General features: G+C 43.2%; 1 protein-coding gene across 1 annotated transcript in view; it reads left to right on the top strand.

Moving 5' to 3' along the window:
• The window catches only part of CYBRD1 (cytochrome b reductase 1), a 45064-nt gene extending 26417 nt beyond the window's left edge, over nucleotides 1–18647 (top strand). The window contains exons 2-4 of the mRNA XM_068245528.1: nucleotides 3837–4045; nucleotides 11638–11792; nucleotides 13679–18647. Coding sequence (XP_068101629.1) covers nucleotides 3837–4045; nucleotides 11638–11792; nucleotides 13679–13964 — 650 coding nt within the window. The 3' untranslated portion in view covers nucleotides 13965–18647. The remainder of the gene's footprint in view (nucleotides 1–3836; nucleotides 4046–11637; nucleotides 11793–13678) is intronic.
• Nucleotides 18648–27824: the final 9177 nt, after the last annotated feature.

The following is a 27824-nucleotide window of genomic DNA, read 5'->3' as shown; positions in this document are numbered from 1 at the left end:
GTGGAGGGGTGTTACACCCTCTTTTCCTCCTATCCACAGAGAGGGACATCTTAGTCCTGAGTGGGGACAAGCCTAAACTCCTCACCTGCCTCCACAGTGGTTGCCTTAGTGGTAACCCGGGTTTGTAAGTATAAATACTTACGATTCATATATTCTCCTTTTCCAATACATACTACACTATATTGGGCTCTCGGTTTTCTGTTTTATGTGAATGTAATGGAGGCAGCCCCTGTAGCTGTGGGGCACCCCAGCTTCTGATCATCCCTTCTTCCAATATTGTGGCCACTCTTCCAAAGCAGGGGCTGTTGTGATCACTCATTTTATGCGGGGGGGGGGGGGGGAGGGGGGAGTCATGGTGGCTGCACTTGTTACATCATTCCTGGAGGGGGAAACCTGGTTGTGGGGCACACCACAATGGGAAGGGGGAGGGATTGTTGGGGGGTGCATCAAATCTATAATTAATAATAATCTTTATCAAAGGAATTTATAATGGAATTTCAGCATTCCTATTTCTGTGTAAGAGATGCACTTAACGGCAGTATGTCCTGCGGGAAGACTGTTCCCATTCTAGGGATGTAGGGATGTTTTCTTCTGTTCCCTATACGCTGTCCACGACGCCCACTCCATGGCAGTGTACTAGTACACTGATCACCGATCAAAGTGCCTGTGATCAATGGCCACCAGCACCAATTAGATGCTGCAGCCATTGATAAAACAAAAGGAACACATACATGCATTTCTTCCTGTTTAGCATACTAACAGTATGCACAAAAAGAGACAAAAAGTGGGGGGACATCTTGGGGCCAAATAGAAAAATAACACATACGTACACCTTTTTAAATAAAAATACTTACCGTATACTTTAAAATTAACCCCTTACCTCCTATTTTCCCATAGTTACCAAAATAAAACATTTGCATATACAGTACTAAAAAAAGACATAAATAGTTACCTTAGGAACTAAACTTTTTTAATATGTATGTCACTAGGGTATATAACTGCTATTTTTGCAAATGGTGCCTTGTTATTAGTGACAAAACGGGAAAAAATACACCTTTATTTTTAAATAAAATATTTTCACTATACATTTTACTCGAGAAAAATGTTAAACATTGTAATAACCGGGACAAATGGGCAAATAAAATAGGTTGATTTTAATCACAGTAGCATGTATTATTTTAAAACTATAATGGCCGAAAACTGAGAAGAAATTATTTTTTTCCATTTCTTTCTTATTCCCATAAAAATAAATTTAGCATAAAATAAAACCTCCCACCCAAAAAAAGCCTAATTGCTGGAGAAAAACACAAGGTATAGATCATTTTGTTGTGATAAGAAGTGATAAAGTTATTGGCGAATGAATGGAAGGAGTGCTGAAAAGTGAAAATTGCTCTGGTTACAGTATAAACTAACAAAGGTGGGTTGCAGTTCCTGCAACCACCGTATATGCTGTATATCAAGGCATTTTGTATTGACCTGAGGAAGCAGGCCATGTCCTGTGAAACGCGTTGTCAGATTGCTTTTCAAATAAAAACTTTTTCCAGTTGAACTGGTGTCTCTATCTTCTGGAGAGGTAAGCGAGTACCTCTCTTTTTAGTATATTTTTTTATTTATATTTTAAAATACTAAAATAGAACACACATTGGGCACTTCCGTCCTACCCATTACCTCTACAGAGTGGCCCCAGTTACTGCAAAACATCAACCTGCTTGGGAAAGTTTGTGGAGAAACTATTAGGTGAAAACCCGACCAGCTTTAGGGCCCGTTTCCACTAGCGCGAATCCGCATGCAGACAACGCATGCGGATTCGCATAGGCAATACAATTGGATGGGACTGTTTCCACTTGTCAGTTTCCATTTGCGTTTTTCTAGGCAGGATTTTTCTGCACGGTAGACCCCGCAGAATTCGCCTGCGTGTGGAATGCAGGCGAATCGCAGGTAATATATTTAATAGGGAAATCTCATGCGTTTTTGGCATGCGTTTTTCCCCGCGATTCCGCATAAAAATCAATGCTAATTTACACAAGCAGTGACATGGTTAAAATCGCATATACCCTTCCCTATGCGGAATCGCATGCGAAATCGCGGCAAAAAACGCATGCAGAATCGCATCCGCATGCGATTTCGTCAGCGGTGGAATCCAGGCGATTCCGCACCGCAGTAGTGGAAACGAGCCCTTAGGGAGAGGTGTGGTACTGAAGATAAATAATTATACAACTGCTGAGATAAAGGCTAGCATACTCACGGAGAATAGGGAAATGTTTTTTTTTTCTTTTTTCTTAAGCAGACTCTTTATTTTATAATTTTAACAATTACAAAATGGGATGCATGTACAAACAAGTACAACAGTTGTCATACTCCTATTTATTGTATCTAAGCTTCTATGTTTCCTGGCCCTTTACACAGTAGTTCTCTCCTCCACTAAGATGGGGAGAGTTCAAAGACAACATCCAGTCAATCTTATTGAGAGCTATCCCTTCCTATATGAACAATTATCCTTCCCATTAGAACCTGTACTAAGGCCTAATTATTACCCACTCCAAACAAGTACTACCGATACACTCCTTCCTGAGTAAAAAAAAATCTAAAAAAGGGGAAAAAAGAATAGAAGGGAGATGAAAGAAATGGGAACAAAACCACACAAGTATACAAAAGTCTCTCTCCAAACCTCCCACCCACTCCCCAAAAGAATTACGTGGCTTCACCAAATTTGAATGACCCGTCTGCTATGAGCTGTCCGAGACCCCAGTTAGGCAGTTCCTAGTCCCACATCTCCACACCTGACCTCTATCTTTCTCCTTTCTCATCCTCATAACCCATGCATAACTCTACCATGGTTACCAGTGAAATGATATGCCAGCCAGGACCTCCAGATCAAGCCAACCCACCTCTCCCTTCCATATAGCACAATTCCAGTCAATTACTTCATACTTTGAGTGTTCTCTATCTCCAGAAACCAGTCCAGAAGGCTTGGAGCACTTGATGTATTCCAATGTAACCCTATCAATAACCTTGCAGTTTTTATTAGACATATTATTATAGAGTTCATATATTTTTGAATACTCCAGGCATTATGATGCAAAAGAAAAAAGCTAGGGTCATCTGGAGGCCTCACTCCCTTAAATCTCTCCACATATCTCAAAACCTGCTACCAAAAGGGTCTTCTTATTACCTGACATCCTTGGAAAATGTGCAAGAGGGTCCCAGGTTCATCCTGGCATCTCCAGCAGCTCGGGCCTTCACCTGAATTAACTCTTGCTCAATCTTGCCATGGTGACAGAGCAGGATCATCCACAAGTCAACATAGGCAGGTGCCTGGGGCCCAGTGGTTGTGAGGGGGACCAACTAACACTTTCTCTGACCTCTCTCCTATCTTAATTACCAAAAGGGCTTCTTAATTACCAAAAGGGCTATACAGGGGAGTCAAAGCTACTATCTTGCCTAGGGCCCTATTACATTTATCTATCTCTACGGGGTGCAGTACCACCCAGAACATTTTTTTGAAACTCTATCCCTTCACTCTTGTAGATATGAAGGTACCCTGCACCACTTTCATAATCTTATTCTATTGGGCATCAGAGAATTCCTGATTTAGCTCCTTCTGCCAACTTTTCCTAAATGGGAAGATTCCCATGTATGAGAACTTTTGCAAGGCAAGCATGCTGACCACTTAAGTAACAAATGGTATTTTCTGGTTTGGATTTGTGTTTTCCTGGCTCAGCTGCATGCTCATTGGACAGTGAATTAGTAGTGTGTTGATGCAGATCCCATGAGCAGGCAGGTACTGTAGATCCAGCTGTACATTCTGTAATCTCACTCTCCCGTTTATATTGCAGCAATCATCGTATACAGATTGCCATGGACCTGGAGGTGTAGCAAGCTGCTAATGAAATTTATACACGCCGGATTGCACCTGACTGCCACTGTCCTGGTCATCGTTGCCTTGGTGGCTGTATTTGACTTCCACAATGCCAAAAAGATACCCAACATGTACAGTCTACATAGCTGGGTTGGTTTGACCATCGTCATCCTTTTTGTTTTCCAGGTGAGTCATATTTCCCACCACAGCATCTCCCAACCGGTTCTGGCTACTGTCACTCGTTATGTCCTTTTGCTAGAATACAAAGAAATATTAGAAAGGGTTCATCACTTAAAGGATAACTGAAGTGAGTTATCTGGAGGCTCCCATATTTATCTCCTTTTAAACAATACCAGTTGCCTGGCAGTCCTGCTGATCTTTTTGGCTGCAGTGGTGTCTGAATCACACCAGCAACAAGCATGCAGCTAATCTATTCAGATCTGACAATGTTTGAAACACCTGGAGGTTTATTCACTATAACAAATAGCATGCCTTCTCAGAGCCATCATGCCTTTTCAGAGTAGCATAGCGAGCACTACGAACTATTGCCTACTAATTGGCAATGACGAGACCTCCACACGTCCTGTCACTTTAAAGGACACCACTTAACAGCCAGCTAACGCCGATAGGCGGCGCCTGGTCATTAGTGGTATAGAATGGAAACGGCCGCTCATACGAGCGGCCTTTCCATGCCAGTTCACGCAGGGTGCCTCCGTGAACAGTGTGCGAGCCGCCGATCGCGGCTCGCACGCGTAATGTAAACACGCAGGGAAGAAATCCCCGCTGTTTACATCATACGGCGCTGCTGCGCAGCAGCCTTGTAAGGCAGATCGGCGATACCCGGCCTCTGATTGGCCGGGGATCGCCGGCATATGATAGGCTGAAGCCTATCCGGCGCAGGACGGATATTCGTCCTGCGCCACCTAGGGAAAGGAGTGGAGGGAGGTAAGTGGAGGCAGGGCGGAAAACGCTGCGGAGGGGGGCTTTGAGGAGCACCCCCCCGCTACTCACTAATGGCCAGCGGCGATCAGACCCCCCCAGCAGGACATCCCCCTAGTGGGGAAAAAAAGGGGGGGGGGAAGTCTGATCGCCCGGCCACAATCCTGATTGGTTGCTGCGGGCTGTAGAGCCCACGCAGCACCGATCATTAGAAATTCCCCTGGTCCTTAAGTGGTTAAAGTGATTGGACCCACAGGGGCCCAGGGCAGGGCGAGTGGAGCTCTCGTCATTGCCAATTAGTAGGCATAAATTTGTAGCGCTCGCTGTGCTACTCTGATAAGGCATGCAAACTCGGATAAGGCATGTTAACTCTTGTAAGGCATGTTAACTCTGATAAGGCATGCTATTTGTTATAGTGAATCAAACCCCTGATCTGCTGCATGCTTGTTCAGGGTCTATAGGTGCATACACACATCAGACTATAGTCTTTGGAAAATGAAAGATCACAGACCAATTTTACCCCCTTCCATGTAGCATGAGAGCCATACCTACACAGTCTATTCTATGGAGCTGAACTCCCCATCACAAAAAATCTTTGCAAGATGCTGCACACAAACATGCTGTACAGACACAAAAGATCAGTATCTGTAAAAGATCTGTTCCTGCCAAAGATCCGTTCGTGCAAAATGCATTCATAGTCTGGGATCTGCAGCTCATCATACACACCTTGTTTAACTGACATTCATCTGCAGATCAGATCCACCAGGATGGATTTTCAGATCTGCAGATGATTGTCTCATCTGCAGATGAATGTCAGTTAAACAAGGTGTGTATGAGGATCTGCAGATCTCATAGACTATGAATGCGTTTTGCAGGAATGGATCTTTTGCAGGAACAGATCTTCTCCAGATACTGATCTTTTGTGTCTGTACAGCATCTGTGTGTGCAGCATCTTGCAAAGATTTTTTCTGATGGGGAGTTCAGCTCCATAGAAAAGACTGTGTAGAAATGCTCTCATACTACATGAAGGGTAGTAAGATTGGTCTGTGATCTTTCATTTTCCAAAGACTATAGTCTGATGTGTGTATGCACCTTTAGGCTTAAAGTATTAGAGGCAGAGGATCAGCAGTGCTGCCAGGCAACTGGTATTGTTTAAAAGGAAATACATATGGAAGCCTCCATATACTTCTCGCTTCAGTTGTCCTTAAAACACTTGTCTTTCCTTGTATCTCTTTACATCATGTTTATGATTTTATTTGATGTGTTGTATTTGTTTATTGCAGTTATTTATGTTTCAGGGACTTTTTTTTTTCTTTTCTTTTTTTTGACCATTTTATCTTGCAAAACTTTTGTAAATGAAGAATTTAAACCTTTGCTCTCGGAAGCCCTTTTCTGCTAGGAAAGTGTTTTACAGTTGGAATTTCTTATCAGTTAGGGTCACGCTGTAGTCTGACCCAGTGCTGACTCCGACAGGAGCTGCCACTTACATACCTGATGTTTAACTCTTTCAGGCAGAGAAAGAGAAAAAGGAACACAGCCTAGTTAATTGTGTGCTAGGCACTGTACATACACATGTCTATCTCATCACGTGACATGTCACCTCGGGTATCCCTTTAAGGGGAAAAAAACCCTTAGTGGTGAAGTGGTTAAAGGAAACCTCAGGAAAAATAACGTAAACCAGATTTACTTACCTGGGGCTTCCTCCAGCCTCTGGAAGCCTATGTGTCCCTCGCAGCAGCTCAGCTCTCAGCAGATCGTCCAGGGTCCCCTCTGTAGCATCCGAGCCGTGACCGTGAGGGTCACACTCCCGTCGACGGAAGCACAAACGCGCAGGCACAGAAGTACTGCACCTGTGCAGAATGCGCCTGTGGTTGGGAGCATGAACTCCCCAGGTCGGCGGCTGCTATGGAGGGGCCCCCGGGCAACCCGCGTTTGTATGCGAATGTTAACATGAAAACACATGCATTTTTGTTTATTTTTGTAAGTATGCGAATTTAACCATGTCAGTGCCTGTGTGCTTTTACATACATTTTACACAAAAACGTACGTAAATTTGCATAGAAAATGTGCATAGCGAAAGCGCATGTGATTTTCTATGAATTACATTACAGGCGAATTGCACACTAGCCTTGCAGTGTGCGAATTCTGATGGCTCTGCTGTGCAGATTTTTTCTACACTGTCCACCGCACAGATTTACTGACAAATGGAAACAGGCCCATTGACTATTATTGAGTATGCAAATCTGCATGCAGAAAACGCATGCAGATCCGCTCTAGTTGAAACTGGCCCATACAGAAGGAAATAAATTAAATAAAAGATGAACGAAAGTCAGAAAATTTTACATGCCATATACAAATTTACTGTACAATGTTCCGTGCGCCCCCAAACTGTCAACAAGCAGAAAGCAGTTCTTGGTTTGTAGACTGCACAAATGTATTTTAGCCACTAGAAGGCAGTGGAACATCTCCAGTGCAATATAGACTCTTGAATTTGAATTTCCTTTTTTTTTTCTTTTTTTTTTCAAGAATTGTATAAGAAATAAAAATAAAAAAATCAAGAAAAAAAAAATGTTCACTTTTTTTTTTCAGTACAAACCTCATACAGCATGTTGGAAAAATCATATAGAAAATATAAGAAAGAAATGTTTTTTTTTTTCCTATCAAGGTGTTTTTTTTTGTTTTGTTTTTTTTTTAAATAAGTTTATGGTATATTGTTTTGATATTTCATAGTTACATAGAAAAAAGATCAGTTTTTTTTTTTTTTTTGGGTTGAATAAAAAACAAAAAATTGAATATACAATATGGCCATCTTAAAGGACACCTGAGGTGAAAATAAACTAATGAAATAAACGATTATATCTATCTTCCTGCTCCTAAAAATTACTTTTTAAGATACTCCACAGTTTTATGTTATGTTTAACTACTTTGGCCTCCTGGACGTACTAGCTACGCCCAGGAGGCCATGTGCGCGTCTGCGCGCTACCGCGGCCGATCGCGTGCGTGCACGCACGCTCCCAGCCGCGGTTCGTTAGCCTGGCAATCAGTGAAACGGGCTACGGTGCCCGATCACTGATTCCCCGCTGAAAAAGCGACAGCTTCTCTCGGAAGCTGCGCTTTTTCTGGCTGTAACATCCCCCATACGTCGCTCTAAGCGTATGTTACGCTTAGAGTGACGTCATGTAAACAAACTCATGGCATCTTGTGGCCAAAAAGTAAAACTACAACTAAAAGTTAAAAAAAATAAAACTCAAGACACATTTACATTATAAAACTATGGCTTACATCCCACCCTCCCAAAAATACCCAAATTAAATGTTTAATACAAAAAAAAAACAAAAAAAAAATTACAATAAAAAAAACCATGTAAATATTTACCTAAGGGTCTAAACTTTTTAAATATCAATGTAAAGATGAAATATTTCTAAATTTTCTTTTTTATTTTAAACTTGTAAATAGTGATAGATGCAAAACGGAAAAAAATGCACCTTTATTTCCAAATAAAATATTGTCGCCATACATTGTGATAGGGACATAATTTTAACGGTGTAATAACCGGGACATATGGGCAAATACAATACATGAGTTTTAATTATGGAGGCATGTATTATTTTAAAACTATAATGACTGAAAACTGAGAAATTATTTTTTTCCGTTTTTTTCTTATTCTTCCTGTTAAAATGCATTTACAGTAAAGTGGTTCTTAGCAAAATGTACCCCCCAAAGAAAGCCTAATTGGTGGCGGAAAAAACAAGATATAGATCAGTTCATTGTGATAAGTGGTGATAAAGTTATAGGCTAATGAATGGGAGGTGAAAATTGCTCGGATGCATAAAGTGAAAACGACTGAAGGCTGAAGTGGTTAAATCTACTTTTTAAGTTTTAACTGTTTTATTGTTTTTACTCAATGACCCATTCATTGAAGTATGCTAAAGCTAAAATCTATGAACTATTGACTCTTTTTATCGCGTTCCTGCTCTCACAAGCCATTTTCAGCTAGGAAAGTGTTTTATAGTTGGAATTTCTTATTAGTGAGGGTCACACAGTAGTCACTTCCTGTCTGAGTCAGGACTGAGTCAGCCACTTACATACCTGATATTTAACTATTTCAGGCAGAGAAAGAAAAAAAGGAACACACCATACATGTGTGCATACCCACTGTACATACCCATGCCTATCTTATGTCACATGTCACCTCGGGTTTCCTTTAAGAGTAGTGCATGAGGTTAGTGCTAGGGCATTTAATCCAATGAAGTCGGCTTTACTAATAGCGTGGGGTGTTTTTCAGTGCTTAGCCCTTTGTCTGCCAAGCATGTACCTACTGCCAACAACGTACCTAGTACTTTTTTGGGGCATTTTTTTTCCACCAGGAAGAAGTGGGGAGGGGGGCAGCATCATTCCTACCTCCCTCTCAATGCCCCCCCCTCCTGTGCCCCCCTGCAGAGCTAGAGCGCAGCGATGCGGTGTGTAATTAGCTCACCTATTTGCTCGATCCATGCGTTGTGTCCCTGCCGTCAGCAGTCTCCTCTCTTCTTCCTGTGTGATTACGCGTCATACAGAGATCAGGCAGCCAGAGAGGAGCCTGCTGCTGAAGGGGACACCGCATGGAGCCTGCGATCAGGTGAGTTAATTACACACTGCTGCGCTCCAGCTCTGCAGGAGGCACAGGAGGGGGGGTCCATGGAGAGGGAGGGAGGATGATGTCGGCCCCCACCCCATAGTGACACCTATATCTGGCTACCTATACTGGCTGAACCTATACCTGGTTACCTATACTGGAAGGACCTATGCCTGCTTATCTATAATGGCTGCACATATATCTGGCAACCTGTACTGGCGTCACCTATTCTTGGCTACCTGTACTAGCAACACCTATACCTGGCTATCTATACTGGCTGCACCTACTGTATATCTGGCTACTTGTACTGGCAGCACCTATACCTGGCTACCTGTACTGGGGGCATCTATTCCTTGCTACCTATACTGGCTACTTCTATGGTATATCTGGCTACCTGTACTGGCAGCACCTTTTCCAGACTACCTATACTGGCTGCACCTATTGCAGGCTACTTATACTGGCTGCACCTGTATCTGGCTACCTGTACTGGCAGCACGTATTCCAGGATACCTATAAAGGCTGTACCTATATCTGGCTACTTGTACTGGCGGCACCTATATCTGGCTACCTGTACTGGGGGAATCTATACCTGGTATATTGGTGGCACCTGTATGTTTGTTTTAGGGCGATCTGTATGACCACCGCCATATTTAGATGCAAACTACACCACAGATAAAAACCTCGAGGTATGTAGTTTCTAAAAATGCCTCAATCGGGTATTTCACTTCTATCATTAGATATTATTATTATTTATTTATAAAGCACCAACATATTCCGTGTCGCTGTACAATGTAAGAAAACAAACAAGGGATACATGATACAGACAATGATATACATCAAATATGAACACTGATACAAAATACAGAGCTGCTGATTACAATAGCAAATTTAACATGATGACTAAATTGTATAAATGGCTAACAGAGTGCAAGCAATTAAAATAATAACATTCCATGACACAAAAGGGTGAGAGCCCTGCCCTTGCGATCTTACAATCTAAAGGATTAGATATGCTACGTTAATCTATAGATGCCCTTATCTGTTGTGTTCCGATGTAAAATTGTGCAAAATGCTGTTTTTATTATTGGGGTGTGTTGTAGACAGGAAAAGTGGGAAACCAATACATATCTGGTATCGTTGGATTCAGCAGAATCGGGGCTTTTACAAAAAGTAAATGTAATTAATTCTTCTTTGGAAAAAAAAACACAACAGAATTTTTTTTTCTTTTTTCTTTCACTTTTTTCCACTCAAAAATGTTGTTATATCTCCAGAAAAAGTACAAAATTTTGTTTTAGTGTTCAAGCCCAATTCATTACGGGGGAAAAAAAAACAATATATATGTCCTATTTCATGTAGGTTTTCTTGTAAAAAAAAAAAAAAAAACTCTAAGTAAACCTAAAGAGTAGAAAATGTCTGAAAACTGCTTGGCAGTAGATGATTGCGTTTAGGACAAATCGCCTGGCAGGGAGAGCATTTGTAACATCCAAAACAATTGCCTAAAAATAGTTATTGCTCCAAATATACCGGTATATGTAAACCCCAATACAATTTTTCTAAAATGGGTCCTTGTCCCTAAATGTTTTTTTATTTTATTTTACCTGATATGTGTGCCCTTGCTGAACTGTACCAAACTGTTCAGTGCCAACAGGATTGTGGGAAGTGTTTTTTTATTTATTTTTTATTTTGCTACAGTAACACTCTTATCTCAAAATACAAATAACAAACTTCCCATTTCAGATACGATAAGAACACTATGACCAGAAGGTAATTGAATTCCTCCCTCCCTTTACACAGTAATGTAAGCCTGTTACCTAGGTGATTTTTGCTATGGGAGGGACAGTTATCTGTAAATTAAACCGTAAAAAAACACTGGGTTAAAATTACAAAACAAAAAAAGGACAGAAGTGAAGTCACTCTTGGCATCATGGAGAAGCAGTAAAGCTGCAAACCAGTAGAAATATTCTCCTCTTTTTAAACAGGATAGGTAAGCTGAATAAATAATTTCTTATTGGATGATTTATTTAAATTTCTCCAGTTCATATGGAGTTTTATCCCGCTTTAATGCTAATAAATAGGGGTTGTTGCACTAACCGCCAGTAATGATGCTGTGGGCAAGTAGTGCAAGCCAAAAAATTTGAGAATGCACAGCAGGATTATCTGCAATAACGTGTTACCTTAAGATGACCATCTGAATCAAACCTTTCCTTTTTTGTTGTTGTTGCAGTTTGTTGCCAGTATTGTGGTCTATCTGCTCCCGATCACCCCGGTGTCTGTTCGAGCCGCTGTCATGCCAATCCATGTGTACTCTGGCCTCCTGCTGTTTGGTGGAGTCATTGGGACATGCCTGATGGGAATCACAGAGAAGCTCATATTTGCATTGTAAGTTTGCAGTATTTCTTTAACCCAAATCCAGTAGCAGAGATTGTTTTTACCTGTGTAATAAACTGAGGGTGCAAATATCACACCTGCATACATAACAAGTACTATGACATGGGGAGAAGAGGGAAAAGTCATACTGAGTGGGAAATAAATACAGGACTTCCAGGAGTCGCAGGTAATGTACTGCAGCTTGTGCATTTCTTCTGCGGTGCCCATAGCACTTCCGTTGCATCGCGTTGCACTACAAGCAGTGTGTCATGTCTCATAAACTTAAATGGCTACTGCGACGAGCTACGGCGGGGAAGAGTACCATGACGTGACGCGGTAAGTGTAACATGGGTCTGTAACATTGATGTGTTGCTGAAAAGCAGACAGAAGCAGGTTGGTGTGTTCAGGCCCTGACCATGCACACACCACTATTTACATTCATATAGGCCAGGCATGTCCAAAGTCCGGCCCGAGGGCCAAATGCGGCCAGCTGAACCCTTTATAGTGGCCCCCAAAGCTCTTTAGAGTTGTTAACTCTATGTAAGGTGTTGATGCGGTGCCACATGCAGGGGCCACCTTGTGTTGCTGCAGCTCTGTCTCCCCCTTGGCTCACCACCATTGTAGCAGTAACAGCAACTGGTTATCAGCTGCCACTTTGCTAACTGCACACAGTATATGGGTTATTTCCCATGGAAATGTTTTGAAAAATGTCACAGGAATAGTGTACCTAATGGCAGTCAGCAAAAATTGTGTTTATTGTGCTAGTTCACTCTCAAGAATGGTGATCTGGCCCTTGGCCTAAGAAGTTTGTACACCCCTGATATAGACCAAACGGATTTATATAGACCGAAGTGATGGCCCCACTGCAAGTACAGGAAGCTTGGAGAATCACTGATGGGATGATGAGATGTTGGGATCTCACTGAGGATCAGAGGCAGAGCGGCGTAGCTGCTACATATTTGCATCAGGACAGAGATGGGACATAGGAAGGGGAACACGGCACATCGGAGAACACAGGAAAAAGAGGACGTGGGGTACCGGGACAGGTAGACAGAAGACGCAGGGGGACACGGGGACAGACATGGGGACAGGGGACTCTGGAGAACAGAGGACATGGGAACAGAGGAGGACACAAGAAGTACATGGAAGGCACAAGGGGGGGGGGGGGCATAACAATTGCGGGAGGAGATCCATAAGACACCCCTGCACCATGAGTGCACCAGGTTTAGTATATTTTTTTTTTTTCCCCTGGTTTTTGACCTCTAAAACTAAGGTGCATTTTATAGTCCGTAGGGTCTTATAGTCCGAATATACGGTATGTTTTACCTGTTAAATCTCTCCCACTCTTAATATGACCAAAGTTTTATAAATGCATACAGTACAAAGCTAACACTGTAAAGAGGCTTCATGTTCAGCCTCCAGTAATAGTAACATACCTTTGGAATTAAAAAAAAAAAGTTAGATTTTTCAGTGAAAAGGAATCTTCATTTTACTTCTTGTATATTTTATTTTGGAGTAGATTTCAGTTTTAATTGTATTTTGTCAGTTTTTTAAGTAAATAATCTAGAACTCCAAAGTAACTCACCCAGGGTCGGGCCTCAGGGCGCAGCGTAGGAGGGGGCGCAGAACTCGCACAGCTGTCATTCCCCTATTGTGTTTGAAGCAGAGAGAAATAAGAAAAGGGGCTACATGGCAGTGACTGCAAGCCAGATAACTAGAGATTAAGGTGTTGGGGGCCCTGAGCCGCCTCTTGGTCTAATAGCAATCAGTGTATGACAGCTGGGGTGGGAGGGATGGGGGGTGCACTTTAATGTCTCAGCCTTGGGTGTTGGAAGACCTTGTCCTGACTCTGAACTCACCTTCAAGCAACTGATAATGTTATCTTTTTTTGTTTTTAGGAGAAACCCGGCTTACAGCACGTTCCCACCACAAGGAGTCTTTGTCAATACTCTGGGGCTTCTCATAGTGATTTTTGGTGGACTGATTATGTGGATAGCCACGCGGCCAGCCTGGAAACGCCCTCCTGAAGTGGCACTGAAGGACCAACATTCCTTTGGAGGTTCCTCCGGTAGCGCTCCTCCAGAGTACAGCAAGTCGGACAAGTCCGATGTGGAGTTAAACAGCGATGCAGCCAGAAAAAGGAACCTAAAACTGGATGAAGCTGGACAAAGGTCAACCATGTAAGAAGGAAAATCAGCAGTGGTCCAGCTGTAATTCTGCTGGATCTGTTTGAACGAACCATAGTCCTCTAGGGTAGAAGTGCTGCAGTATAATTATTGTGCCTATGAAGTATGTAATCCCTTATTTCTCATGAAGGAACATTTCCCTCAGTGACACAATAGCGACTCACTCCTACAGTAGCAGATCAGATATGCGAAAGAGAATGGCTGTAAATAAAGCAGAGCTGGATGAAGCTTTTACAGAGTATCAGCTGCCATAACTGATATTCTGAGGTATTAGATTTGTACATTTATGAACATGGCCTGTAAGTATGCAAGTACCTCCTAGACAGAGATTCTACTGGACAATATTGATTGTACCAATGGTGAACCGCAGATCAATAGGGCTTTAGCTGAGCTAGTGTATATCACTGTTCTATCCACTCTGCCGGTATCGGTTGAAAAGGGCGCCTGAGCTGCCTGTATGAAAAGGGCGCCGCCATAGACATCAATGTTATTTCTGGTAATATGGGCTACAAGGTGTAGAAAAGGGCGCCCGAGTTTTGATATAGGCTACAAGCGGGCTCCCCTTTGTAGCCCATATTTTTCGGCTACAAGGTTTTCGGCTACAGTAGGGCGCCCCTTTGTAGCCCGTATTTTTTTCGGCTACAAGGTTTTCGGCTACAGTAGGGTGCAGCTTTGTAGCCAATATTATTGCCTTTTTTTGTAGCCGAAGTTTTTATATGGACTACACCAGGCGCCTTTTTTGTAGCCTAAGTTTTTATATGGGCTACAAGCGCTGGAAGCCGAATTATTTAATTTCTCCACTATCCATGGCGGCCTGGAGGGGGAATAGTAATTAACACATCCCAGAGTTTTTTTGTAGCCGAAGTTTTTATATGGGCTACATCAGGCGCCTTTTTTTTTTTTTTTTTTGTAGACAAAGTTTTTTTTATATGGGTTACACCAGGTGTCTTTTTTTTGTAGCCGAAGTTTATATGGGCTACACCAGGCACCTTTTTTGTAGCCGAAGTTGGTATATATGGGCTACACCAGGTGCCTTTTTTGTAGCCGAAGTTGGTATATATGGGCTCCACCAGGTGCCCTTTTCATATAAACCCACTCTGCCTGCTGAATACATAAAGTTGTGTTAATGTATTTTTTTGCAAAGTGTTGTTAAAACTGAACTTTTCAATCTATTTTTATCTCAAAATATTTTTCAAGTGGCTCCTAATAGGTGGTAGTACTAATACAGGCAAAACTGGAAAAGTTGGAATATTGTGCAAAAGTCCATTTATTTCAGTAATTTAACTTACAAGTTTACTTAAAGTGAACCTCCAGACTAAAAATCTACTCAGCAGCACTGAAAAGGCTTGGTGTTTCTTTAACAGTTTCACAGCATCAGAACTTTGCTTTTCTTACATAAACCTTATTCTTAGCTTTACAAAGGCTAAGCTCCACCCCATCAAAGAAAACTGCCCAGGCTTTTTTCCCTGATGGTGTGCAAAGTATGATGGGATTTCCTATGTTGTTGTTCACGTTGCCAAGCAACTGGGAGGGGGTGATCAGGACACAGGACAGTTGGAACTGTCTCTTATGCTCCCTGTCACCTCCTTTCAACCAAAAATATGGCTGCTCTCATGAAATCAAACATTTGCCTGTTCTTTTAAAAAAGGGTGGGTAAGAGAAGAGATTATATTACCTATCAATTTTAATTAACATAACTAATGTAACTTAATGACAGTATGTTTCTTTAGGCTGAAGTCCCTCTTTAAGTCAGGTTAAAAATGCAGTTTTGCTTACCTGAGGTTTCTACTGGCCCCCTGCAATCGGTCTATGCCTGCGCCACTACACTATTATCCTTCAGTTCCTGCTGCGGCTCAGTTTCACTTTCAACGACAGAAACTGTAGCCAGCCACTGTGCCTGCGCAGCCCTGGCTATGCGCGTCCTCGTTCATGCTCTCATCATCGAGAGCTTCCTGCGCAGGCGCAGTAGAGATTTTCTCGGTACAAACCCCAAGTAAGTAAAAATGCCTTTTTTTCCTGACTTAAGACTCCCTTCAAAAGGTGAAACTAATATGAAGCAGGAACCCATTACAGGTGTTTTGGATTCATTAGCTGATCAGAGTCCGACACTTTGGTCCATATGCAATTAACTTTTCTCCTTCGTTTTCTCCTAGATGATATTTTCACAACTTGTCATAAAATGCGTTTTAAACCACCAACAAGCAAGAAAACGCTCTGAATAATTTTGATAGTGCTTTATCACCAATTTTTGGGTGCCTTTGCAATTGTAAAATGCTGAAAAGTGATTTTAAAGAGAAGATGAAATATATCTCTGAGGAGATAACTGAGGAGAAAACGTTAATTGCATATGGGCCTTTGAGCCTAGAATACTGAACATTTTCACAGTATTCTAATGGTCTGAGATTTTGAATTTTTCATAAGCCGTACGCCTAAATTATTAAAGTTATAACAAATAAAGGCTTGAAATATATCTCTTCACATGTAATGAGTCTATTTCATATATTAGTTTCACCTTTTAAGTTGAATTAGTAAAATAAATTGACTTTTGCACAATATTTTAATTTTTTGAGTTTCACCTGTACATGGCTTTATTGAATTATTTTCTGTAGGAAGATATTAGAAGACATTGGTGCCCTGTTGTTTACAAAGGTAGCTACAGCACAAAGTCTTGTCTGCATCTACATCTCACTACCTCAATATAAAGGAGTCCATACATGACTTCATTTGATTCCTTTTTCAATTGAATTAGTTTTTTTTTTTTACTTAATAGATTAATTTTGGATAATTTTTTTCAAGAGCTGAATCAAGGAAACCTCCAATTAAATGAGTTGGAAATACGTCAATTATAACTGTATAGATATATGGAAGGTTGTGTGTTTTTTTTTTTTTAAATGTGCATAGATATGAACTCATCCATGTTGGACTACGAATTTTCCTTTTTAGCAATTTTCTTTCTACTTCTTCTTCTATAAATGATTTACAATATTGAAAATAACACTGTATAGTACTGAGATCGTGGCCCAATTCACCAAGCATTATCACATTCGTAATGCAGAAAACAGCCGATTTCACTGATCACCTTGCCAAATGCCAATTCACTAAACCTATTACCCGACTTATACGGTAAATACCTCAAGAAATGACAAGAAATTGCAATTCACAAACAGTAAAGCATTTGGTAAATCAGTTAAAAGTGTTTAGTGTTTATCTCCAGCACTGACCAGCCAGTAACTCACAATCTCCATGCTGTAAAAGTTGACAGATGTAGCAGACAGCTAATAGAGAGAGCCACAAAGCCTGCTTCTCACCCCATTTGATCCAATTCTCTGGAGGGCAGGACTTCAGAACAGCAAAGCAGGAGAAGGAAACATTTAAAAAAGGCTTTTCTGTATCCCTTTAGATGTACATATCTGTATACTGATACACAGAAGAGCTCTCTCCAGTTAGGTGCACATCTAAAGGGGTGCCAGGGAAGCACTAGACCATCAATAAAATGGGTCATGCACAGACTCGTAAGAGAAGACTGATCACTTGCTGCCTGATCTGCTCCACAGCTGGTGCTGAGTACCAGTAACAGGGCTTAGTGAATTAAAGCGGACCCAAACCAAACATTTTTTGAACACATACAAAGATAAATAAACACTCCTTCAAGCCTATGAGCATTTCAGTGCATGCTTTTCACCCTTCTCTTTCCATAACTAGGGTTATACAGGTGACAACCATTAGCAATTCCTCCATTGCCAGACACCACCTACTCCACCAGTCTGCCGGATTCTGTCCCGGCAATATGAAAGGAAGGGAGGGGTTCCTCCAATAGATGTAAAATATTTTATATTTGTCATCATGTAGCTGAAAAAAGGCTGCTATTTATTATTATAATTTAGAAAATAGATTTTATATCTGAAATCTTGTATTTTTAATTTGGGTCCACTTTAAAGGATGTTTTTTTTTAGTATATTACCATACTTCTACTGCATGCAGGAAATTTTAGTGAATTTGGAAAAAAAGTGTAAAATACTGACCTAAATTATTTTACCGAACTGTCCTTAGTGAGTTGAGTCACATGTCTGTCTAATTAAACAAAAACAGCAATCAATCATATTGATTTTTTTTTTACATTAGTACTATATCCGTTATAACACGGATACACTTGAATTAACTTATTGCTCACTGAATGGAGCAAGTCCAGAAAAAGTCATCCTGCTTCCTTTCCTTGATTCTGTCCTTTGATTTCTTACTGAGCAACACAGCAACTTATGCTGAGTATTGTTGATAAAATATTTGGAAGCGGCGGCTTGTTTTAGTATTTAATGAAAATATTGCCTAGACCGGTCTGGTGTACTGGTGGTGACCGTAGTGCTGCCCGCAGGGCAAGGCTCTGAGGGTAAAAAGAAAGCACCATGACGAACAACGCAGACTTTGTGGCACAGCTGTTTGTGAGTAATGGGGCTCTATTGTCTTCCTATAGGACTAAACCAAATGATGTTCTGCACTGGCATTATTGGTCTGGGCTACACTTACAGTCTCCTGTGATGAACGTTTGTCGTTTTATACTATGACTTTCACAAACATTCCATGGTGTAAATGAAAGGCTCTGGGATTATTCTCCGATGCAGAGCCTGGAGTCTCATCCGTGATCTTTACAAATAAAATAAAGTTAATAATACAAAGCTTACCTGAAGACTCTTGTGAAAAAAAGACAATTATTTCTGTAGAACAATTTCTTTCTTCCTAAACTGCCTATAATTCTAACACATGCACATAGTTTTGCAGTATTTTGTTGAAGCAGGCATTGTTCTGTGAAGAGGACCTCTCCTGACTCTACAGCTATGGAAGCACTCTGGGTTACGGCCACCTAAGATTGTTCATTAATGTTTCAGTTGATGTTTAGGAGCAACTACAGTACAGAGTTACTGGTTGGCTATTTGGTGGTTAGCCTGTTCTGTTTTGTGGAGAGTGGATGGGGATGGATGAGGGAAAAGGGTGGGGCACAAGTGATTCCATGTACCAGATTGCTATAGTGGAGGTCAGCGACATCAGAGAATACCAGTACTCATGATTGTCTTTAGCAACTATTTTTGTAAGTAATATATACACAAGGTCTGCGCTTTCGGGCTCTTCAATTATCCTCTTAAAATGATTCTATGCATAGCACAATAACATCGTCTGAGGAAGCCTATTGGCGAAACGCGTCACGTGTTGTGACATCATCCCGCCACCACGCTGGCCGCAGCGATCCACCCTTTGCCTCCGCCCCTCTTCCTTAGCTCAGCCTGACTCCCGGATACCTCGTAAGGCGGCTGAACCTGCCGTCCGGCCGCAAGGAGAACGCGGACTTACTTGGAAACAGCAACAATGGCCGAGTCCCTGCTAACATGACAGGGCACGTGAGTACCAGGCTTGTCTGGCCGACCCGACCCAATGCAAGGCGCCTTTGAAAAATCAGCTAATGCAATCCTATGCTGCTGTCAGCGAAAATTCCTGCTAAATGTCATTTTTATGAATTGTTGCTCTGGTTGTAGTCTAAGGCGAGCAAGGTTTTGTAGCTGGTAGTTGTTTGCTACATGTAATGGGGGTGTATCTCATGGATGAATAAGAGGCTTGCTCAAAGGAATATACAGGGTGGATTGAAGATACTGCTTTCCCTAATGGATGACGTTCTATAGTCTAACCGAACAGGAATTAAAAGGGGCCTGAAGAGATATATATTTACATATACCGGTAAAAATAGGTGCACCTGAATATATAATACCCTCAATTAATCATCCTGCGTAGGTTGGTTCTATAGGTTATGAGTTTTAATTGGTTTTAATTATGTGGATATGAATTATGTATTTTTGATATGTGCTAATTGATAAATAAATATGTTAATTGATATATCTCAGCTCCCTATATTTGATTGTTGAAATAGCACAATAAGAACCCCCCTTCAGGGTGTCACTCACCAGATTCTCTGTTCTAACCGACCAAGTCATGCCTCTGAATCCTAAGGAGGCTTCCCCCGTCCTCCTCTGTGCCTCCGTTAGCCTGCCCGGGTCCCCCAAAGTGCAGCTATGTAAATATTTACCTCTCCGGGATCCTGCGCAGGTGTACTAGCGGCTTTTCGTTCGCATAAGGCGGAAATAGCTGGACTCGATCAGTCTGCTTTACTGCGCAGGTGCGAGTCCTTTTGCGCCTGCGTAGTAGAGCGAATACGATCTGGTTCGCCTATTGTCACCTTACCCGAAGGAAGAGCCGCTACTGCGCCGCGCTGGATACCGGAGAGATAAATATCATCCCTTGTCAGGCTTGATGGGGGGAGGATTGCAGGAGGCTTCAAGGGAGCCAGCGCTGGATTGCCTGCAGCTACAGGGATGGGGGAAGCCTCATTGGGACCCTGAGGCTTCCCCCTCCCGAGGTAAGTACCCACAGGGGATGTTTATTATATTACAGAGTCTCTTTAATCCTTGTATAAAGTTATTTATAAAAGCGCAGGGCTCCTACAAATATTCCTGTTATTGGACAACTTAATGAGAAAAGTTTTAGAAGGGAGCAGAAAGTAGGAATACAATGGAGAATAATAGACACTGGAAGATCTAGAATTTGCTGATGACATCTGCTATTGTTGCGCAGCCTGAGTTTACTGATCGAAGAGGAATTAAACTTCAGGAATCAAATTTCAGCTGTTGCGAAGCATTCCTAATTTCACCAAAGGAATATTGCCTCATTCCTTCAGAGGATCTTCCAACCCTAGTTCACACTTTAATCACATCTCGACTGGACTATTGCAATGCCCTCTATTATTATGATTATGATTATTATTATTGATTTATAAAGCGCCAACATATTCCTCTGTGCAGGCCTTCCAAATAAAGACCTACACAGCCTACAGTAGCGAATGCTGCCGCAAGGCTGTAAACAAGCCAGTCCCGCTATTGCCACATAACACCAATCTTTTGCTCATTACACTGGCTACCTATAAAATGCAGAAGCCTTTTCAAAATTTGCATGCTTACAGCCTTAAGGCTCATACACACACTCAACAAAGGTCTTTTAAATGCACAGTTAACAACAAGGCGTTATCACTGATAAGAGGTGACCAACGCCTGATAAGATGCAGTTCAAGTCAATCCAACAGTCTTTTAGCACGATTATCAAACAACTTGAAGAAGTTGCACAACTTTTGTCAAGGCGTTATCATTGATAAAAGACGACCAACAACTGATAAGACACAACTCAAGTCAATCCAACTGTTTGTTTGATTGACTTGACGAACACCTGAGAGAAGTTGTGTCCAACATGGCAATGTGTACAGAAGTCTATGACTTTTCATTGACCTCCATTACTAACTAGAGCATATTAGTCGTTCGCCAGTTGAGTAACAATATGTAAATTTGTAGCTTTTTGTCAAGTTGTCTGTCAAGACGTTCTGTGTGTATAATAGTTGTTTGCATGCCAAGACTTATCTTTCCAATTTTTTTAGTCGTAGTTGTTTGTAAAGTTGTTTATAGTAAAAGACTTTTGTTGAGCATGTGTATGTGGTTTAAAAGGCTCATACATATGTTCAACAAAAGTCTTTAAATGCACAATTATAAAACAACTTGAAGAAGTTGGACAACTTTTGTCAAGACAACAAGGCGTTATCACTGATAAGAGGCGACCAATGACTGATAAGACGCAGCTCAAGTCAATCCAACTGTTGGATTGACTTGAGCTGCATCTTGTCAGTCGGTCATCTCCGCGGGGTGTTGGCGCAGCTAGCAAAGTGCTAGCTGCGTCCAGCAAAAAAAAATAAAATATGTAAATCGGCCCAGCAGGGCCTGAGCGGCACCCTCCAGCGGCTTACCCCGTGTCACACACGGGGTTACCGCCAAGGAGGTTAAGTAACCTGACTTATCCTGTCAAGGTCATCTGTTGTTTAAATGTCCGTAATCAGAGTTCTACACAGGATAAGCTGATAGCCATAGAATGCTAAGATGAAAATGTAACCATGGCCCATTTGCAATTCACTTTTTCTGCTGAGTTTTCTCCTAGGTGAGATTGTCACACCTTGTCATAAAATGCCTTTTAAAGGATACCCGAACTGAAACGTGACATAATGAGATAGACATGTGTATGTACAGTGCCTAGCGCACAGCTGTGTTCCTTTTTTTCTTTCTCTGTCTGAAAGAGTTAAATATCAGGTATGTAAGTGGCTGGCTCAGTTCTGACTCAGACAGGAAGTGACTACAGTGTGACCCTCATTGATAAGAAATTCCAACTATAAAACACTTTCCTAGCAGAAAATGGCTTCTGAGTAGTGTTGGGCGAACATCTAGATGTTCGGGTTCGGGCCGAACAGGCCGAACATGGCCGCGATGTTCGGGTGTTCGAGCCGAACTCCGAACATAATGGAAGTCAATGGGGACCCGAACTTTTGTGCTTTGTAAAGCCTCCTTACATGCTACATACCCCAAATTTACAGGGTATGAGCACCTTGGGAGTGGGTACAAGAGGAAAAAAAAATTAGCAAAAAGAGCTTATAGTTTTTGAGAAAATCGATTTTAAAGTTTCAAAGGGAAAACTGTCTTTTAAATGCGGGAAATGTCTGTTTTCTTTGCACAGGTAACATGCTTTTTGTCGGCATGCAGTCATAAATGTAATACATATAAGAGGTTCCAGGAAAAGGGACCGGTAACGCTAACCCAGCAGCAGCACACGTGATGGAACAGGAGGAGGGTGGCGCAGGAGGAGAAGGCCACGCTTTGAGACACAACAACCCAGGCCTTGCATGAGGACAAGAAGCGTGCGGATAGCAATTTGCATTTTGTCGCCATGCAGTCATAAATGTAATACAGATGAGAGGTTCAATAAACAGGGACCGGAAACGCTAACCCATCACAGATGTTCATTGTTCATGTTACTTGGTTGGGGTCCGGGAGTGTTGCGTAGTCGTTTCCAATCCAGGATTGATTCATTTTAATTTGAGTCAGACGGTCTGCATTTTCTGTGGAGAGGCGGATACGCCGCCGATCTGTGACGATGCCTCCGGCAGCACTGAAACAGCGTTCCGACATAACGCTGGCTGCCGGGCAAGCCAGCACCTCTATTGCGTACATTGCCAGTTTGTGCCAGGTGTCTAGCTTCGATACCCAATAGTTGAAGGGTGCAGATGGATTGTTCAACACAGCTACGCCATCTGACATGTAGTCCTTGACCATCTTCTCCAGGCGATCGGTGTTGGAGGTGGATCTGCACGCTTGCTGTTCTGTGTGCTGCTGCATGGGTGTCAGAAAATTTTCCCACTCCAAGGACACTGCCGATACCATTCCCTTTTGGGCACTAGCTGCGGCTTGTGTTGTTTGCTGCCCTCCTGGTCGTCCTGGGTTTGCGGAAGTTAGTCTGTCGGCGTACAACTGGCTAGAGGAGGGGGAGGATGTCAATCTCCTCTCTAAAGTCTCCACAAGGGCCTGCTGGTATTCTTCCATTTTGACCTGTCTGGCTCTTTCTTCAAGCAGTTTTGGAACATTGTGTTTGTACCGTGGATCCAGAAGGGTATAAACCCAGTAATTGGTGTTGTCCAGAATGCGCACAATGCGTGGGTCGCGTTCAATGCAGTCCTAGGCCGAAGAGGTCATAGCCTAGGGTCACAAAACCTGTTTATTTGGGCAATTTCAATGGTGGCGAGTCTGACATACATAAATCGCAGCAATGGCCGTTAGCAACGTCTGAATCTCACGAAATGTCTCATGCAGGTAGAAGACATATTGTTAGACTTGGATTCCAAAGATGGGGTCCCTACATCTCTGCAAACCAGAGTTACAGGGGTCCAAAATTGGTAAAATCCCCCATAGGCTTTCATAGGGCCTCCTATTTACAGTTCCAAAATCTCACATCTTTTCAAAGGGCAATTGCTCAGCAGTGGCAAATTTTCTAGCATTGTAGGGACCCTTAGGGGGAACATGACTGGTGAGTTTCGGGCCCCTAGGCCGAAGAGGTCATAGCCTAGGGTCACAAAAACCTGTTTATTTGGGCTATTTCAATGGTAGTGATGGTGACGTACATAAATCTCAGCCATGGCCGTTAGCAACGTCTGAATCTCACGAAATGTCTCATGCAGGTAGAAGACATATTGTTAGACTTGGATTCCAAAGATGGGGTCCCTACATCTCTGCAAACCAGAGTTACAGGGGTCCAAAATTGGTAAAATGAGCGGCCTTCCTTGTTTTGCTTAGATCGTCGCCATAGCGACGAGCGGAGTGACGTCATGGACGTCAGCCGTCGTCCTGACGTCAGCCGCCTCCGATCCAGCCCTTAGCGCTGGCCGGAACTTTTTGTTCCGGCTACGCTGGGCTCAGGCGGCTGGGGGACCCTCTTTCGCCGCTGCTCGCGGCGGATCGCCGCAGAGCGGCGGCAATCAGGCAGCACACGCGGCTGGCAAAGTGCCGGCTGCGTGTGCTGCTCTTTATTTGAAGCAAATCGGCCCAGCAGGGCCTGAGCGGCAGCCTCCGGCTGTGATGGACGAGCTGAGCTCGTCCATACCGCCAGGCTGGTTAATTCATGTCCTGCAGTTTCTGTCATCTCTTGCAGTGAGTGTCTCCTTTGTCCACTGTCATCATTTACAGCTCCAGCCTCCTTCAAACATCATTGCTTGCAGCTCCTACCATCTTGAACCATCTTTGCATGTAGCTCCTGACATCTTGAACCATCTTTTCTTATAGTCCCAGCCATCTTCCACCATCATTGCTTGCATCTCCTACCATCTTGAACCATCTTTGCTTGCAACTCCTGCCATGTTGAACCATCTTTGCTAACAGCCCCTGCCATCTGAAACCATCTTTGCTTGCAACTCCTGCCATGTTGAACCATCTTTTCTTACAGTCCCAGCCATCTTCCACCATCATTGCTTGCAGCTTCTGCCATCTTGAACCACCTCTGCTTGCAACTCCTTCCATCTTTAACCATCTTTGCTTGCAGTTCCTGCCATCTTGATCCATCTTTTCTTACAGTCCCAGCCATCTTCCACCATCACTGCTTGCAGCTCCTACCATCTACTGCATAAATTATAGCAGAACTCATGTAGAGGTAATGGGCTACAGGGAAAGGGAAGGGGGGGGGGGGGAGGCCAGTGTTAGGATTAGAGAGGGGGGAGGTTAGTGTTAGGAGAGGAAAAGGCTAGTGTTAGGAGGGGAGGAGGGAAGGTTAGTGTTAGAAGAGGGGAAAGCTAGTGTTAGAATTGGAGAGGGGAGTGTTGGGAGAGGAGAGGGTGGAGGTTAGTGTTAGGAATGGTTAGGGGGTAGGTTAGTGTTGGGCAAGGGGAAGGCTAGTGCTAGGAGTGGAGAGGAGGGAGGTTAGTGTTAGGCAAGGAGACACTAGCCTTCCCATCTTCTAATACTAACCTCCCTCCCTCTTCTCCTAACACTAGCTTTCTTCTTTCCTAACACTAACCTCCCACCCTCTATTCCTAACACTAACCTCCCCCTCTCTACACCTAACTCTAGCCTTCTCCTCTCCTAAAACTAACCTCTCTCTCCACTCCTAACACTAGCCTTCCCCTCTCCTAACACTAACCTCCCCCTCCACTCCTAACACTAGTCTTCTCCTCTCCTAACACTAACCTACCCCCTCTCTACCCCTAACTCTAACCTCCACCCTCTCCTCTCTTAACATTAACCTCCCCTCTCCACTTCTAACACTAGCCTTCCCATTTCCTAGCACTAAGCTCCCGCCATCCACTCCTAACACTAGCTTTCTCCTCTTCTAACACTAACCTCCCACCTCTCCAGTCCTAGCACTAGCTTTTCCCTCTCCTAACACTAACCTCCCTCCCTCCACTCCTAAAACTAGCTTTTCCCTCTCCTAACACTAACCTCCCTCCCTCCACTCCTAACACTAGTTTTTCCTCTCCTACCACTAACCTCCCCCTCTCCACTCCTAACACTAGCCTTCCCCTCTTCTGACACTAACATACCCCCTCTTTACTCCTAACACTAACCTCCCCCCACTCTACACCTATCTCTTGACTTCTCCTCTCTTAACACTAACCTCCCCTCCACTCCTAACACTAGCATGTCCTTCTCCTAACACTAACTGACCCCTTCTCCACTCCTAACACTAACCTTCTCCTTCTCCTAACACTAACCTCCACCCTCTCCACTCCTAACACTAGCCTTCCCTTCTCCTAACACTAACCTCCCCCTATCCACTCCGAGCACTAGCATTCTCCTCTTCTAAAACTAACCTCCCTTCCTCCACTCCTAACACTTGCCTTCTCCTCTCCTAACACTAACGTCCTCCCTTTCCACTCCTACCATTAGCCTTCCCCTTCTCTTTCTCTAACACTGACCTTCCTCTATCCTCTACTAACATTAACATCCCCCCTCCACTCCTAACACTGACCTCCCCTGCTCCTAACACTAACCCCCCTCTATACCTCTATCTTTAGCCTTCCCCTCTCCTAACACTAACCTATCCCCTCTCTACTCCTAACACTAACCTCCACCCTCTCCTAACACTAACCTCCCCTTCTCCCCTTTTAACACTAGCCTTCTTTTTTCCTAACACTATCCGCCCCATCCACTCCTAAAACTAGCCTTGCCCTCTTTTTACACTAACCTCCCTCCACTCCTAACACTAGTTTCTCCTCTCCTAACACTAACCTCAACCCTCTCCTTTCCTAACACTAACCTCCCCCTTCATCACTTGTAACACTAGCCTTTCCTTTTCCTAACACTAACCTCCCCCGATTCACTCCTACCACTAGCCTCCTTATCTCCTAACACTAACCTCCCGCCCTCCCTCCACTCCTAGCCCTAGCTTTCTCCTCTCCTAACACTAACCGCCCCTCATCTTTTAACACTAGCCTTTCCCTCTCCTAACACTATTCTCCTGACTCTCTACACCTATCTCTAGCCTTCTCCTCTCCTAATGCTAACCTACCCTGAGCTCTTAACACTAGCCATCCCTATTTCCACTAACCTACTTCTAACACTAACCTCTACCCTCTCCTTTCCTAACACTAACCTCCCCCCATCCACTCCTAACACTAGCCTTCCCATTTCGTAATGCTAACCACTCTCCCTCCACTCCTAACACTAGCCTTCACCTCTCCTAACACTAACCTCCCCTCTCCACTTCTAACACTAGCCTTTCCATCTACTAACACTAACCTACCCTCTCTCTACTCCTAACACTAGCCTTACCCTCTCCTCTGCTAAGACTTACCTCCCCTCCACTCCTAACACTACCCTCTCTCTACTCCTAACACTAACCTCCCGCCCTCTACACCTATCTCTATCCTTCTCCTCTCCGAACACTAACCTCCTCTTCACTCTTAACACTAGCCTTTCCTTCTCCTAGCAATAAACTCCCCCCTCCACACCACTAACCTACCCTCTCTCCACTCCTAAATATCTAACCTCCACCCTCTCCTCTCGTAACACTAACCTCCCCCCTCTTCTTTCCTAAAACTAGCTTTCCCCTCTCCTATCACTAACTACCCCTCCACTCCTAATTCTAGCCTTCCCCTCTCCTAACACTAACCTTCCTCCTTCCACTTCTTACTCTTGCCTTCTCCTTTCCTAGCACTTACCTTCCCCCTCTCCACTCCTAACACTAGTCTTCCCCTCTGCTAACACCAACCTACCCCCTCTCCACTCCTAACACTAACCTCTACTCTCTCCTCTCCTAACACTAATCTCCCCCCTCGCCACTCCTAACACTTGCCTTCCCCTCTCCTAACACTAACCTCCCCCTCTCCTTCTCTAACACTAATTAATCCCCTCTCTACTTCTAACACTTACTTTGCCCGTCTCCACTCTAGCTTTCCTTTCTCCTAACACTAACTTCCCCCCATCCACACCTAACACTAGTTTTCTCCTCTTCTAACACTAACCTCCCC

Source organism: Hyperolius riggenbachi, chromosome 7 (genome assembly GCF_040937935.1).
Source record: "Hyperolius riggenbachi isolate aHypRig1 chromosome 7, aHypRig1.pri, whole genome shotgun sequence".
Classification (NCBI taxonomy): Eukaryota; Metazoa; Chordata; class Amphibia; order Anura; family Hyperoliidae; genus Hyperolius; species Hyperolius riggenbachi.
This window is presented reverse-complemented; position numbering and strand designations above follow the sequence as displayed.